This window comes from Equus quagga, chromosome 15 (assembly GCF_021613505.1).
Source record: "Equus quagga isolate Etosha38 chromosome 15, UCLA_HA_Equagga_1.0, whole genome shotgun sequence".
NCBI lineage: Eukaryota > Metazoa > Chordata > Mammalia > Perissodactyla > Equidae > Equus > Equus quagga.
The window spans coordinates 70,672,307-70,686,961 of NC_060281.1; the positions used below are offsets into that span (position 1 = coordinate 70,672,307).

General features: G+C 36.7%; 1 protein-coding gene across 1 annotated transcript in view; it reads right to left on the reverse strand.

Annotated features, from left to right (window-relative positions):
- The window catches only part of KNTC1 (kinetochore associated 1), a 66,740-nt gene that overhangs the window by 33,730 nt on the left and 18,355 nt on the right, over nucleotides 1-14,655 (reverse strand). The window contains exons 19-31 of the mRNA XM_046641393.1: nucleotides 13,900-13,953; nucleotides 13,186-13,247; nucleotides 10,308-10,419; nucleotides 9,492-9,635; nucleotides 8,977-9,033; nucleotides 8,781-8,882; nucleotides 5,374-5,493; nucleotides 5,136-5,279; nucleotides 4,521-4,619; nucleotides 3,808-3,911; nucleotides 3,552-3,651; nucleotides 2,967-3,101; nucleotides 2,297-2,416 (exon numbers count right to left, since the gene is read on the reverse strand). Of these exons, the coding sequence (XP_046497349.1) occupies nucleotides 2,297-2,416; nucleotides 2,967-3,101; nucleotides 3,552-3,651; nucleotides 3,808-3,911; nucleotides 4,521-4,619; nucleotides 5,136-5,279; nucleotides 5,374-5,493; nucleotides 8,781-8,882; nucleotides 8,977-9,033; nucleotides 9,492-9,635; nucleotides 10,308-10,419; nucleotides 13,186-13,247; nucleotides 13,900-13,953 (1,353 nt within the window). The remainder of the gene's footprint in view (nucleotides 1-2,296; nucleotides 2,417-2,966; nucleotides 3,102-3,551; nucleotides 3,652-3,807; nucleotides 3,912-4,520; nucleotides 4,620-5,135; nucleotides 5,280-5,373; nucleotides 5,494-8,780; nucleotides 8,883-8,976; nucleotides 9,034-9,491; nucleotides 9,636-10,307; nucleotides 10,420-13,185; nucleotides 13,248-13,899; nucleotides 13,954-14,655) is intronic.

Sequence of the window (14,655 nt, forward strand, 5' to 3'; positions counted from 1 at the left end):
ATCCTGTAGAATACGCAACTCTCCCAAATAACCTTTTAGCTATAGACCTTTCGGGTTTTTTTAGTTTTTATTATTTGAAAAAAATATTCGAGGAGCTGGCCCCGTGGCCGAGTGGTTAAGTTTGTGCGCTCCACTTCGGCGGCCCAGGGTTTCACGGGTTCAGATCCTGGGCACAGACATGGCACTGCTTATCAGGCCACACTGAGGCAGTGTCCCACATGCCACAACTAGAAGGACTCACAACTAGAATACACAACTATGTACTGGGGGGCTTTGGAGAAAAGAAGGAAAAATTAAAAAACAAAACATTCAGAAAAGTTATAAAGAATTGAACTTGTTTAGTCCAGAGAACAGAAGTCAAATAATCATTATCTTCAAGACTAAAAAGGATTTTTTTTTTAAAGTGAAGAAAAATCAAAGAGGGAAAAGCTTTAATTAAAAGACATGATGATAGGGGCTGGCCTCGTGGTGGAGTGGTTAGGTTCATATGCTCTGCTTCTGCAGCTCAGGGTTTTACCAGTTCGGATCCCGGGCGAGGATGTGGCACCACTCATCAAGCCATGCTGAGGTGGCATCCCACATAGTAGAACTAGAAGGACCTACAATTATCATACACAACTATGTAATGAGGGGCTTTGGGGAGAAGAAAAAAAAAGACTGGCAACTGATGTTAGCTCAGGGTCAATCTTAAAAAAGCAAAACAAGGGGGCTGGCCCCGTGGCCGAGTGGTTAAGTTCGTGTGCTCTGCTGCAGGCGGCCCAGTGTTTCGCGGTTCGAATCCTGGGCGTGGACATGGCACTGCTCGTCAGACCACGCTGAGGCAGCGTCCCACATGCCACAACTAGAGGAACCCACAACGAAGAATACACAACTATGTACCGGGGGGCTTTGGGGAGAAAAAGGCAAAAATAAAAATAAAAAAAAAAATAAAAAAAAAAAAAGCAAAACAAAAAAACAGACATGATATACGTATGTATGTAAGGGCCAGGCCCATACAAAGTACTCAAACATATTCACTATGAGATTCGGTGCAAGTTGATGGTTAAGAACACAGACTTTAGGGGTTGGACCCATGGCCTAGTGGTTAAGTTTGGCACACTCCACTTCGGTGGCCTGGGTTTGGTTCCCAGGCACAGACCTACACCACTCATCGGCAGCCATGCTGTGGCAGCAACCCACATACAAAATAGAGGAAGATTGGCACAGACATTAGCTCAGGGTGAATTTTCCTCAGCGAAAAAAAAAAGGAACACAGACTTTGGTGTCAGAGTTTGAGTTGAGGCTCTACCACTTTCTAATATCATTGAGAAAGTCATTTATCTTAAAATTTTAGTTTCTGGGGGCTGGCCCAGTGGCGTAGTAGTTGAGTTTGCATGCTCTGCTTTGGCAGCCCAGGGTTTGCCAGGCTGGGTCCTGAGCACGGACTCACACACTGCTTGTCAAGCCATGCTGTGGCAGCATCCCACACAGAAGAATTAGAAGGACTTATAACTAGAATATACAACTATGTACTGGGGCTTTAGGGAAAAAAAAGAAGAGGAAGATTGGCAATAGATGTTAGCTCAGGGCCAATCTTCCTCTACCAAAAAGAAATTTTAGTTTTTGAACTTAACCTATAAGAAGCTAACAACAGGATCTACTTCACAACTTTGTCGTTAAGAGGAAGTGGATTATTCATTTAAAGTTATTTAATCTAATGACCACTGCATAATAAGACCACTAATAGATGTTAAAAAACACACAACTCACTTCACTCAAGGAGAAGAAATTACTGAAGTGGACTGCTGGGACAGATTAAGAGGTAGGTATCTATCTTTAAAGGTTTAAAAAACTCAATTATCCTGGATAAAGTAGGTATTTGTTTCCTATCTCTATAAAGAAGTAAATTAGCTCTCTTGAAACTTTCTACGTTTCAACGTCCTAAGATTATTTAGATTTACATTGGTTCTGTGGCTGACATTATTATGTGATAGAAATGACTCTACGTCCCATACAATGCAAAACATTGTTTACACTACAAGGCACTATGGAAAACCCTGTATGTACAACTACTATTTCGATTAACCCTTCTGATTTACAGATCCCAGATTATTCAGTGTTGGCGCAAGCCACTGCTCCAAAGCAGCTATACTTGGCTTTTTTTCTATGTAGCCTATTTACACAGGAATTTTTACATTAGGCCATTTGAGCGGTGAGAAGAGCAGATATTCATATTCGTAAGTCTATCTTTTCTATCCTAGTGATTACTACCCACAAAAACTACATTTATCTATATTTTATTTAGTGAAAACCTCACCTCTTTAGAATTATCTGGTTCTTCCTGTAATGCCAATCGTGCCCAAATGATTACTCGTTGTGCAGTTTTCTCGGCTTCAGCAGGAGGCAAAGACCTCAACAGAAGGACACAGTCTTCACCCTATAAACAGTGTTTGAAAGGAAGAAAAAAACAGCTGGTACCTTTGCACAAAGGATAGTGTGCACTTACCTCTTTCCTTTCTATTTAAAGATGAAAAGACATCATCTTGAAAAATAGATCACGATACAATGTTTTAAAAATCTGAAAATTCTGTTTTTGATGACAGCAAACAAAAAAATTAAAATACCACCTTTGTCCTTTGTAAGTCCTAGGCACGCCTCTGGTTATAGAATTATATAGAAATCAAGACAGTTAAGAATACAAAAAGGAAACCATATCCTATTCTGGAATCAAAGGGTTCTATAGCACAAATAAAACATGAGTCTGAGTTTTGTTAACTACCAAAGAGTATGAAAGCCCATTAACTAATCCACAAAATACCTTTAAAGAACCTATAGACATGAAAAACATGGCCAATATAACATTCGAAGTTTTCATCTTGGTATAACTTTATTTAGGCTAATCTATTTGGATAATTTGATTATTTTGAGTTTTTAAGGATTTAGCTAACAAAGAAACCATAGGAAAGGACAATATTAAACTTTCATACCTGTTCTCTATCAATCAGGTCAATAATCCGTAGACTGTAGATTTCATCATCAGATAACATATATGCTTGGGCCACCTTCAAAGCATCTTCTAAAGAAGATGGGACATCTTGTTTGAGAATGTATCTGACCACTCTCTGAAATAGAGACAACAAATACATTTCTTTGTTATGAAATCTCAGAGAGAACCCAGAAATCATTTGTTCATAAGACAAAGTACTCATTAAAATAAGGCAGCAAAAAATTAAGATGCATGAAAAATTAAAACACAATTTATATTCTGAATTTTATGACTTCCTTTTTCCCCCCAGCTTTATCGGAGTAAAATTAGCAAATAAACATTGTATATTTTTAAGGTGTACAACGTGATGATTTGAGATACTCCTTTAGCCTCTTAATTTATTATTTGTTGTCCTTACTACTCTAATAAACAACTGAACACTCTATTGACATTCTATCTAACAAAGGGAGGCAGCGGAGAACTCAGCTCTATTAACCTTTAAGAATATGAAATCCTCATTAAATTTCCCATGTTGCCCTAGAAATGGAGCAAAGGGATTAAAAGACTCTTCAACGATTGCACTTACCATTATTTCCTTGTTTAAAAGATTCACTTCCCTTATTCCATAGCCTCGTAAAAGTTTTTTCATCTCCATGAGTTTGTAACTTTCCTGTAATAACTTGACTCTAAAAGTAAATCAATGGATATTAACATAGATTGTCTTTTTTATGAAATACTAAAGGACACAGTAAAGGATAGAAACCATAAATGAACGTGAACTCAAAACATTTGATGACGTTTATCCAACACCAAAAAAGTTATCTGGCTGACTGTAATCTTACTTGGGATGGTCCATTTCTAAGTGCTGTTTCACCAGCTGCTCCACAGCCGCACTCCAGGGAACCATTGCCGCATACATTATCTTAAGCACAGCATCAAATATGAGCTACAAAGATATGCACACATTGACGGTGAATAGCTCTCAGATTTACGTTTCATACAAATTAATGACACTGCCCAAGCTGCAGAGGGGGTCTGACACCTACTGTATGGTAGCTCGAGAATATTACAAAAACTTATATTTCTTCCAATTTTCATATATAAAGAGCAATTTTATTATTTAGAAAATTTCAGAAAAGTATTTTCTCTGCTGAAAATTAACTCATATAGCTCCATTACTTTCTACAGTCTTGGTTTTAAAAAATACTTTTCATGATTTATTCATATTTTATAATGGTGAATAATAACAGTGCCAAGTCAAGATAGAGGCATATTATAACATATTAAAAAATGACTCTGTTTGTAAAACCATAGAAAAGCCTGGAAACGTATGGATCCAATTGTCTATGGCGGTTCTTCTGGGGGTGGGAATGAGAAAACTTTTATATTTTCATGATTAAGAAAATAGAATTATGGATGGTTTTTATTTTCTTTTTACTCCTTTTTCATACTACATAAAGTCTTAACAAATATACGTTGCTTTCATGATCAGAAAAAAGTTTTAAGAAAAGATGCAATGTTCAAAAGGAAATTTACGTGGTGGTTGTTTACTTACATCTGTGTCAGATAAACATCCTATTACTGCCATGGCTTTCGCTTCCCAAGCTGTTTCAAAGAGTGATGTGGACTTTGAGCTGCATCTCTTCAATAAATCCTTCAAAAACAGATAAACATATATTTTTTTAACTTAAAACTCTCACTAAAAAAAAAGTAAAACACATATAGATATCGATAAATAGCTTTTATGGATGTGTAAAAAACCAAAAGCTTCTAGTTAGCCATGAATGTTGAATAATGGTCAAAAAATGCAAAATTGCCAAACTTTGGCCTTCAGTTTTATATGGTACAAAAAACTTAAGAAGGAAATATTCCTGAAGAATCTACAAATAAGATTATTGCAGCTTATTAATATCTACAAAAAATAATTGCTAATATTTATTGAGATCATGCTATTATTTCACAATAACATTTGGAGAAAGTCCTAATATGATCCCATTTTGCTCAAAGGTACCAGTCAATTAGTAGCAGAGTTAATCCACATTCTTAACCAATACAATAAGCTGCATAAATCCTAACAGTAAACATGACATTCCTTAAAGAGCTAAATATTTAATACAATCATACACTGCATAGACCCAAGAGAAAAGACTAGATCAAAAGAAAAAGTTACCTCTATGTACAGTAGGAGAAGTTCTTCCTCTTGCAAGTCATGTTCCCTCATGTAAACCCTTATAAACTTCTCTAAGATGGAAGGAATAAGCTCTGGGGCCAACACTTTATCAAACATTCGGAATACAATGGTGGTTGTATTCTCCTGGATGCCAAAAGAAAGATGGTATAATTGCAAACTCTAGCCATACTGGCTATGATAAAAAATAATAATAATTCTGATAAATCTAGACATTTACCTTCTCAAAATCAGAGAGGGTCAATTTGCAGTTGTATTTCCTATGCAATGTGATCAACTCTCGCAAGTTATTTACCAAAGTCCTTAACTGACATACCTCTTCGGTGTTTTGATAATCTTTCTAAAACAAAAGTGTTAAAATAGTTAAGAATATGAAACAAAAGTGTGAGATGGAAATATACAAAAGGTCAGAATTACTTCAGATAAAATAAGAAATGACCATGATTATGATTATGTACATAAGAGGAAACTTGAAATTTAAACCCTTAAATTTTGTATAATTTTAACTAAAATGAACTAGTACAAATTAACAGATCAGAATCCAACAGAAATCTGAAAGAAATTTTCTTCTTAAAAAATATAGAAAAACTATAAATATTAGTGTAATATTTTTTCAGAACCCCAATATGCTTAGGTAAGCAAACATCATTTAGATGGCCCTCAATGTCCCATCTACATAGATCATGACCATATATAAAGCTATAACATTTCCTAAAGTTATATACGAACAAAAGAACTTTCAATATTGATAAAAGGAAATTTACAGGGAAAAGACAAAGTAGTATTTTATAGCAAGAGAAAAAAGCTCTTCTATGGAAAATATAGTATAATGATCAATATACATTATCACATATATTGACTATACATCAATATACTGCTTGAAGCTTAAAGAAAAAATTCTCATTTTATTTTTAACAGCATAGAATCAGTTAGCAACAAGAATCTGCCGTATCAGAAAGTAGGAGGAAATTTATTATTTACTTTTGGGCTCCAGGAATTTAAAGAATAAATGCAATTTAATAATGTACATTATGACCTTACATAGGTCATACCTGCTGGTGTTAAGTACTTAAAACTTCAGAGTTGAGATTATACTGAGATGTCTCATATGTTACCTTATAAACTAAATTATGGTACCCCAACAAACTTTTTTAAAATGTAAGAATATACTTTGTTTTCAATATAACGAATGCTTTCTAGTTTTTAGAAACCTGAAGGGAAAAAGAAATGAACATAAGAAATTTAGAAGCCAAATAATGAATTCAGTTCATTAATCTCATATTAACATCAACTATAACATCAACATTCCTGATCTTATTTCCCTTTCTAACATTGCTATTTTTTTCAGTCAGAAAGTTCCAGATTTTTTTCAATTTGATCTTTCAAAAAATTCATTGGTACTGGGGGCTGGCCCTGGGGCCGAGTGGTTAAGTTCACGCGCTCTGCTGCAGGCGGCCCAGTGTTTCGTTGGTTCGAATCCTGGGCGTGGACATGGCACTGCTCATCAAGCCACGCTGAGGCAGCGTCCCACGTGTCACAACTAGAAGGACCCACAACAAAGAATATACAACTATGTACTGGGGGGTTTTGGGGAGAAAAAGGAAAAAAAAAAAAAATCTTAAAAAAAAAAAAATTCATTGGTACTTAAGCCATAATAGCTCTTGGAATGTCTCAGAAATGCAACCAGAACTAGTAGTTTACTAGTTTAAATAAAAGAAGTAAACCTAATTGATACAGCCTTTGAAAACTAATCAATGTATTATTAAGTTTTGTTCTTTTAAAGAACTGTGAAATGCTGCTAATACAGAAAATCCCAATTACAGTCAGGCACTGCATAATGATGTTTCTGTCAACAATGGACTGCATATGGCAGTGGTCCCATGAGATTAGTACCATATAGCCTAAGAGTATAGTCCAGTTTTGTGTAAGTACACTTCATGATGTTTGTACAATGACAAATGCCTAATGACGCATTTCTCAGAACATATCCCCATCGCTAAGTGACACCTGATTGTATACTACCTAGGAGTATGTTTATATATTGTTTCGCTTTTGGTGTTGATTCAATAGAGAAAAATGTCCAAAGAAGATATACAGATGGCCAACAGGCACATGAAAAGATGTTCAACATCATTACTAGGGAAATGCAAATCAAAACTACAGGAAATACCACCTCACTCCTGTCAGAATGGCTATAATTAACAAGACAGGAAACAAAAAGTGTTGCAGAGGATGTGGAGAGAAGGGAACACTCTTATACTGCTGGTGGGAGTGCAAACTGGTGCAGCCACTATGGAAAACAGTATGGAGAGTCCTCAAAAAATTAAGAATAGTTGGGGGCCGGCCCAGTGGCGCAGTGGTTAAGTGCACATGTTCCGTTTTGGCGGCCGGAGGTTCGCCGGTTCAGACCCCAGGTGTGGACATGGCACCACTCAGCAAGCCATGCTGTGGCAGGCATCCCACATAGAAAGTAGAGGAAGATGGGCACGGATGTTAGCTCAGGGCCAGTCTTCCTCAGCGAAAAGAGGAGGATTGGCAGCAGTTAGCTCAGGGCTAATCTTCCTCAAAAAAAAAAAAAGAATAGAACTACCATACAATCCAGCTATTCTACTGCTGGGTATTTATCCAAAGAACATGAAAACATGAATGCATAAACATACATGCACCCCTATGTTCACCGCAGCATTATTCACAATAACCTAAACTTCGAAATAACCTAGGTGCCCATCAAGGGACGAATGGATAAAGAAGATGTGGCATATACACACATGGAATACTACTCAGCCATAAGAAACGATGAAATCTGGCCATTTGTGACAACATGGATGGACCTTGAGGGTATTATGGTAAGTGAAACAAGCCAGAGAGAGAAAGTCAAATACCGTATGATCTTTTCACTCATAAGTAGAAGATAAAAACAATGACAAACGCATAGAAATAGAGATTGGATTGGTGGTTAACACAGGGAAAGGGGGAGGGAGGAGGGCAAAAGGGGTGATTAGGCTCATGTGTATAGTGATGGATTGTGATTAGTCTTTGGATGGTGAACATGATGTAATCTACACAGAAATCGAAACATAACGATGTACACCTGAAATTTATATAATGTTATAAACCAATGTTACCGCAATAAAAGATTTTTTTAAAAAAATGGTACATTAAAATATGTTGAAGTTGTAACAGAAATATCAAGAAGAAAAAGAGCAAATTTTCCTTTTTGTGGATTTTAAAAGTATGCAACAAGGCCCGGTGGCCGAGTGGTTAAGTTCATACACTTTGCTTCGGTGGCCCGGGGTTTCACAGTTTGGATCCTGGGGGCGGAGATGGCACCGCTCATCAGGCCATGCTGAGGCAGCGTCTCACATAGCACAACTAGAGGGACCTGCCACTAGAATATGCAATTGTGTACGGGGGGGCCTTTGGGGAGAAGAAGAAGAAGAAGAAAAAGAAAAAAGATTGGCAACAGTTGTTAGCTCAGGTGCCAATCTTTAAGAAAAAAAAAGTACACAACAAAAGAAAAGAGAAACAGAAAATTTAAGAAGTGAATATATTTCTAAGGACATGCAGACAAACCCTTTAACATAAGTTGAATGTTTTATTACTAAAAATTCATTTTCCATATCATACCAAGGAAATCCAATGCCAAGAGGATGCCAATCCCAACTCATCTGGTTTTTCTGCTGTAAAAAACACCTCTGCCAGCTGAAGTCCATTTTCTGGCCAGTTTGCCTTAAAAAAAAATATTAGAGACCATTAAAAATAATATTTTATGCCATTAGGAGTGTTCAAAATGTCTTTCTAGTGCCAATTATACTGGTATTACCTTATCAGTTAATTCAAGGTTCCTGGCTGCTTGCTCCAACCATTTTGCAAGAATTTTCTGAAACAGATTTATCATTTAAAAACAAAACTCGATAGATAATCACTGAAATAAATTGAAACCTCCATGATAATCTTTCAAAAGAGACACTAAAACAAACTAACTGGTAGTAGCATGACTTAATCTTCAATGATATAACATAAAGAATAAAACTGAGGGGCCGGCCCCGTGGCCAAGTGGTTAAGTTTGTGCGCTCTGCTTTGGCGGCCCAGGGTTTCACAGTTTGGATCCTGGGGGCGGAGATGGCACCGCTCATCAGGCCATGCTGAGGCAGCGTCCCACATGCCACAACTAGAGGGAACTGCCACTAGAATATACAACTATGTACTGGGGGGCTTTGAGGAGAAAAAGCAGGGGAAAAAAAAAGAGTGGCAACAGTTGTTAGCTCAGGTGCCAATCTTAAAAGAAAAAAGAATAAAACTGAATCATCCAAAGTGGAAATACTGAAGGCAACTTACCTGTCCTTCAGGTACAGTCTTTCTCACAAATGGGATGACATCATTTCTAAGCCATGGACAAAGCTTTTGCAAAGAGACTGGTGTAGAAATTGAGTTCAGCAAGTTCTCAAGCATTTTCACATCAAATCTGCTCTCAAAGTTAGCCTAAATTATACAGTGTGAGAAATTAAGATTTATCTGACAAATGTAAACTGACAGCCTTCCAAAAGGGAAAGACCTACTAGGAAGTTATTTCAAGAAATATTTTACTAATTTAATAATGAGCACTAAAGCTGATTTACTCTATACAAATAATTCAAGTTGGGAGCCACAAATTCCACGAAATCTCAGCACAGTGAGTGCCAAATAACTAATGAGGTGGCAGAGATAGCATTCTAAGGAAAACTTAAGTGGAGGTGATAGTACAAATCCCAACAAGCAACGTGCCCATTAACGGCATCACACTAAGATACTACTTTTTAGACCTATCGTCATATGCTGAAATTCAGAGCAGCAATTTTAATGGGCAATCCTTCACCACAATCTGAGCTGCAATAGGAACACCCTCTCCAACAACACTATAGAAAAAAGCCCATCAATAAATCACCTTTTGAGTTAAGTTTGGGAGCTAACTAGACTGAATAATGAGATAAAGTAAGTTCCTATCGTATCTTTTTAATATTTCCTCCGAGTTAATATCCTAAGAGGGACAGGTCATATTTTATCAAACAATCTGAAAACATCCTATTACCTAGTTACACTTGCCACCCTGTTTAGTTTCCGATATCTATCTCAGGAACTATAAAGCCTTTAAGAAAAAAATGCAAAATATATTACCCGATGTCTAAGCCAAAGGTACTGTGCACAAACAAGGTTTCCTTCTCTTAGCTGTAAAAAAATATCCTTAAGGTCGTCTTCATTATTCAGAAATTCAATCCAAGAACTACCACTACAAAGTCAGAGGAAGAAATTAGTAGTTTAAAAAAATATACTAAGGTTATACATTACAAGTGGATAGTATCATGCATTAACTAGTTTTTTTCCCTCAAAAAGTTGAAAAAAACAGTTCCAGAGATTATAAAGTGAAAAGTAAGTTTCCTTCTTATCCCAGACCTACAGAACTCCTTTATCCTCCGCAGAAGCCATATCTCTTCTCATAGGTCCTTTCTGAGATAATCACTGCATATACAAGCAACCATTTTTACTTCTTAAATGAAAGAGAGTTTTCTATATATACCATCTGTACTTTAAAAAATTCATTTTAAGGGCTGGCCCGGTGGTGTAGTGGTTAAGTTCGGTGCACTCTGCTTTTGCAGCCCAGGGTTTGCAGGTTTGGATCCCAGGTGTCGACCATGTATTCACCACTCATCAAGCCATGCTGTGGCAGTGACCCACATACAAAATAGAGGAAGACTGGCATAGATGTTAGCTCAGGCCAACCCCCCCTCACCAAAAAGAAAAATTCATTTTATATTATCTTGGTGCTTGTACCAAATCAGCACATATAACTGTTATTCTTTTTAAGGACTACCTCTTATTCTATGTCATGGGTTCACTATAATTTAACTAGTTCTCCACAGTTGAACATTTAGGTTACTTCCACTCTTTTGCTATTATCAGCAATGCTGCAATGACCACTCAGTCCTGATTAAAACTCAGAAATAGATTATGAAAGCTTCCTTAAAATGATAAAAAGACAAACAAAAACCCTATACCATGCTTAAAAGATAAACCAAAATAAGCATTTCCATTAGCGTCAGGAACAAGAGAAGGATGTCTATTACTACCATGATTTAATATTGTCCTACAATTGCCAGTCAATGAAATTTGGCAAGGAAAAAAAATGAAAAAAAAATGAGGCAAAATTATCATTATTTGAATATATAATTAAATTCTTAGAAAAAGTAAGATCAGCTGAAATATTACTATGAATAATAAAAGAATTCAATAGGTAGCTGGTTAAAAAGTAATTTAAAGAAATTAATAACTCTCTATATCCTTTTAAAATATGATGGAGAAAAGTCTCATTGATAACAGTAGGAAAAAAGATAAAATAAAACTGAATTAAAAAATGTATAAAATCTTGGGGCAGGTCTGGTGGCATAGTAGTTAAGTTTGGTGCACTCAGCTTCAAAAGCCCAGGTTCACAGGTTCGGATCCCAGGTGTGGACCTACACTACTCATCAAGCCATGCTGTGGCAGCATCCCAAATATAAAATAGAGGAAGACTGGCACAGATGTTAGCTCAGGGCCACTCCTTCTCAAGCGAAAAGAGGAAGATTGACAACAGATGTTAGCTCAGGGCCGATCTTACTCACACACACACACACACACAAAAGTACAAAATCTGTATGAAGACAACTGGGTAGATACCACCCAGGAACATAAAAAAATATATAGACTCAGTAGGAAGACATACACTGTCCTTAAATAGGAAGATTCAATTTTGTAAGATGCTGGTTCTCCCCAAATTGATCTTAGGTTCAGCACATTCCCAATAAAAAAAATTTTAAAAATCCCAGTAAGATTTCTTTAAACTAGATAAGCTGATGCTGATTCAAATGTCATACAGAAAAGCAAACATGAGGGGCTGGCCCCGTGGTCAAGTGGTTAAGTTTGTGTGCTCCACCTTCGGCAGCCCAGGGTTTCACTGGTTTGGATCCTGGGTGCAGACATGGCACCTCTCGTCAGGCCACACTGAGGCAGAGTCCCAAATGCCACACCTAGAAGGACCCACAACTAAAATATACAACTATGTACTGGGGGGATTTGGGGAGAAAAAAAAAAAGCAAAGCAAACATGAGAGATTCTGGAAAATAAGAAAAGGATAGTAGGGTTAGTCTACCAGATAACAGGACAATTTAAAGCTACATTAATTTAAACTATTTGCTACTGGTGAATGAACTGGGAGATAAGATCAACTGAATACAATCAAAGTCCAGAGACAGACAAATAGACACCAGATTTTTAGCATACAATAAAGGCAATTATCAGGGAAAAGTTGGATTGTTTAATGATAGCATTGGGATATCGGACTAGCTATAAGGTAAAGAATTAAGCTTCCCTTCACTATTTTTTTAAAATTCCTCATGCAGGTCACTTTATTTTTTTATTTTTTTTTTTTTTGAGGAAGATTAGCCCTGAGCTAACATCTGCTGCCAATCTTCCTCTTTTTGCTGAGGAAGACTGGCCCTGAGCTAATATCCATGCCCATCTTCCTCTACTTTATATGTGGGACGCCTGCCACAGCATGGCTTGCCAAGCGATGTCACATCTGCACCCAGGATCTAAACCAGCGAACCCTGGGCCGCCGAAGCGGAACGTGTGAACTTAACCACTGTGCCACTGGGCCAGCCCTGCTTCCCTTCATTGTTAATTTATTCTGATAAATAAATTTGTTTTATCTTTAAGGTAATTATATCTCACATGTGTAAATAATGATATTCTTGGTACACATGTTAGTCTATCTAATAAGATCAATTTCCAGAAGTGAAATTGCTAAGGCCAAGATATGTGCATTTAATTTGCCTTTCAAATGTATCACTTTCATAGATGGTATAGGAAGTGGCTAAAGCTTAGCAGGAAAAATAGTATTTTCCATCACTCAACACCCCCAGAATCACAAATTCAATCAGAGCAATACTATATCTTTTATGACATTCCAAACTTAAATCTAACTCATGATCTAAAAATTAAAAATGAGGAATGTAAACACCTGAATTTTTCTGGTCCAAATGCTCCATAAAAAGTAGTCAACTTCGCATGAGCCCTTAGTACCTAAAAAAAATAACAACTTGAGAATCTGAAAGTTGTGGGCAATAATGTTAAAATTAAAAACACAAAAAGTTAGGCATTCTGTTTCAGAAGTCTTGCACATATTCTCATTTTATTGCATATTATAGGTCAATTCCCATAAATATGACTGCCTTTGACACAAAACAAAAAAACTTGGAATAATGGAAATATTTCCAATCACATTCAATTAATAAAACTGCAAAAGGGAGGGAGGTATTTGCACATTAATTGCAGATGTCCTTCAAAATCAATTAGTTTTCCCACTGATTTATCAATGTCCTTCTGGCAAAACCTAGTTGGATTGTATCAAAAATTTACTTTGAGATAAGAGTTAAAAACACTTATGCACGTGTGCGCACACACAAGTATTTTTAGTACCATCATAATCATCATCACATTTTACATTTATTTGCATGCTTAACAAATGCCAGGAACTATGCAAAATGATTTATGTAAACTTATTTCATCTGACCTCAAAATAATCCTGTAAGTACTATTATTATTCCCATTTTGCAGATAAGAAAACAAGTATTAAAATAACTTGCTCTTGAAGAAAATATAGGCTTATCTTGAATTGCAAAACATTGTGAAGGTACATTCACCCTAAATTAACCTATAAATCTAGGGCAATTACCTCTTTTAAGCCATCAGAATAGATAGGAACGGTTTTATCTTCTTTTTTCAAAAGCTAAGATGAACAATAAGAAATAGTTAGAATATCTGCTATGTTATTTTCATGAAAGAAGATGGGTTTTCTGTGAACTAAAGGAAAAAATCATCTTTAAAAGTGAAATTGCATTGAATGGAGGTGAACATTGAACAATAAAGAAATCACATATCTTAAAAAGTAATGCATTTTATAAAAACAGCTCACAACGTTTTGCCCATCTGTTCCACCTTCACTTTAAGGAATATAACTAGGAATGGTGTTCAAAGGTCACTGAGGGGAACAATCTACAGCAAAAATGCACTTTAAAAAAGGTTTATGATGGGGGCCGGCCCCGCGGCCGAATGGTTATGTTCGCCCGCTCTGCTGCAACGGCCCAGGGTTCACTGGTTTGGATCCTGGGCGTGGACATGGCACGGCTCGTCAGGCCATGTTGAGGCGGCATCCCACATGCCACAACTAGAAGGACCTGCAACTAAGATATACAACTATGTACCTGGGGGGATTTGGGGAAGATAAAGCAGAAAAAAAAAAAAAGATTGGCAACAGTTGTTAGCTCAGGTGCCAATCTTTAAAAAAAAAAAAGGTTTATGATGGGACCAGCCTGGTGGTGTAGAGGTTAAGTGTGCATGCTCCACTTCAGTGGCCCAGGATTTGCAGGTTCAGATCGCAGGCACAGACCTATAAGCCACTCATCAAGCCACACTGTGGCCATGCTGTGGT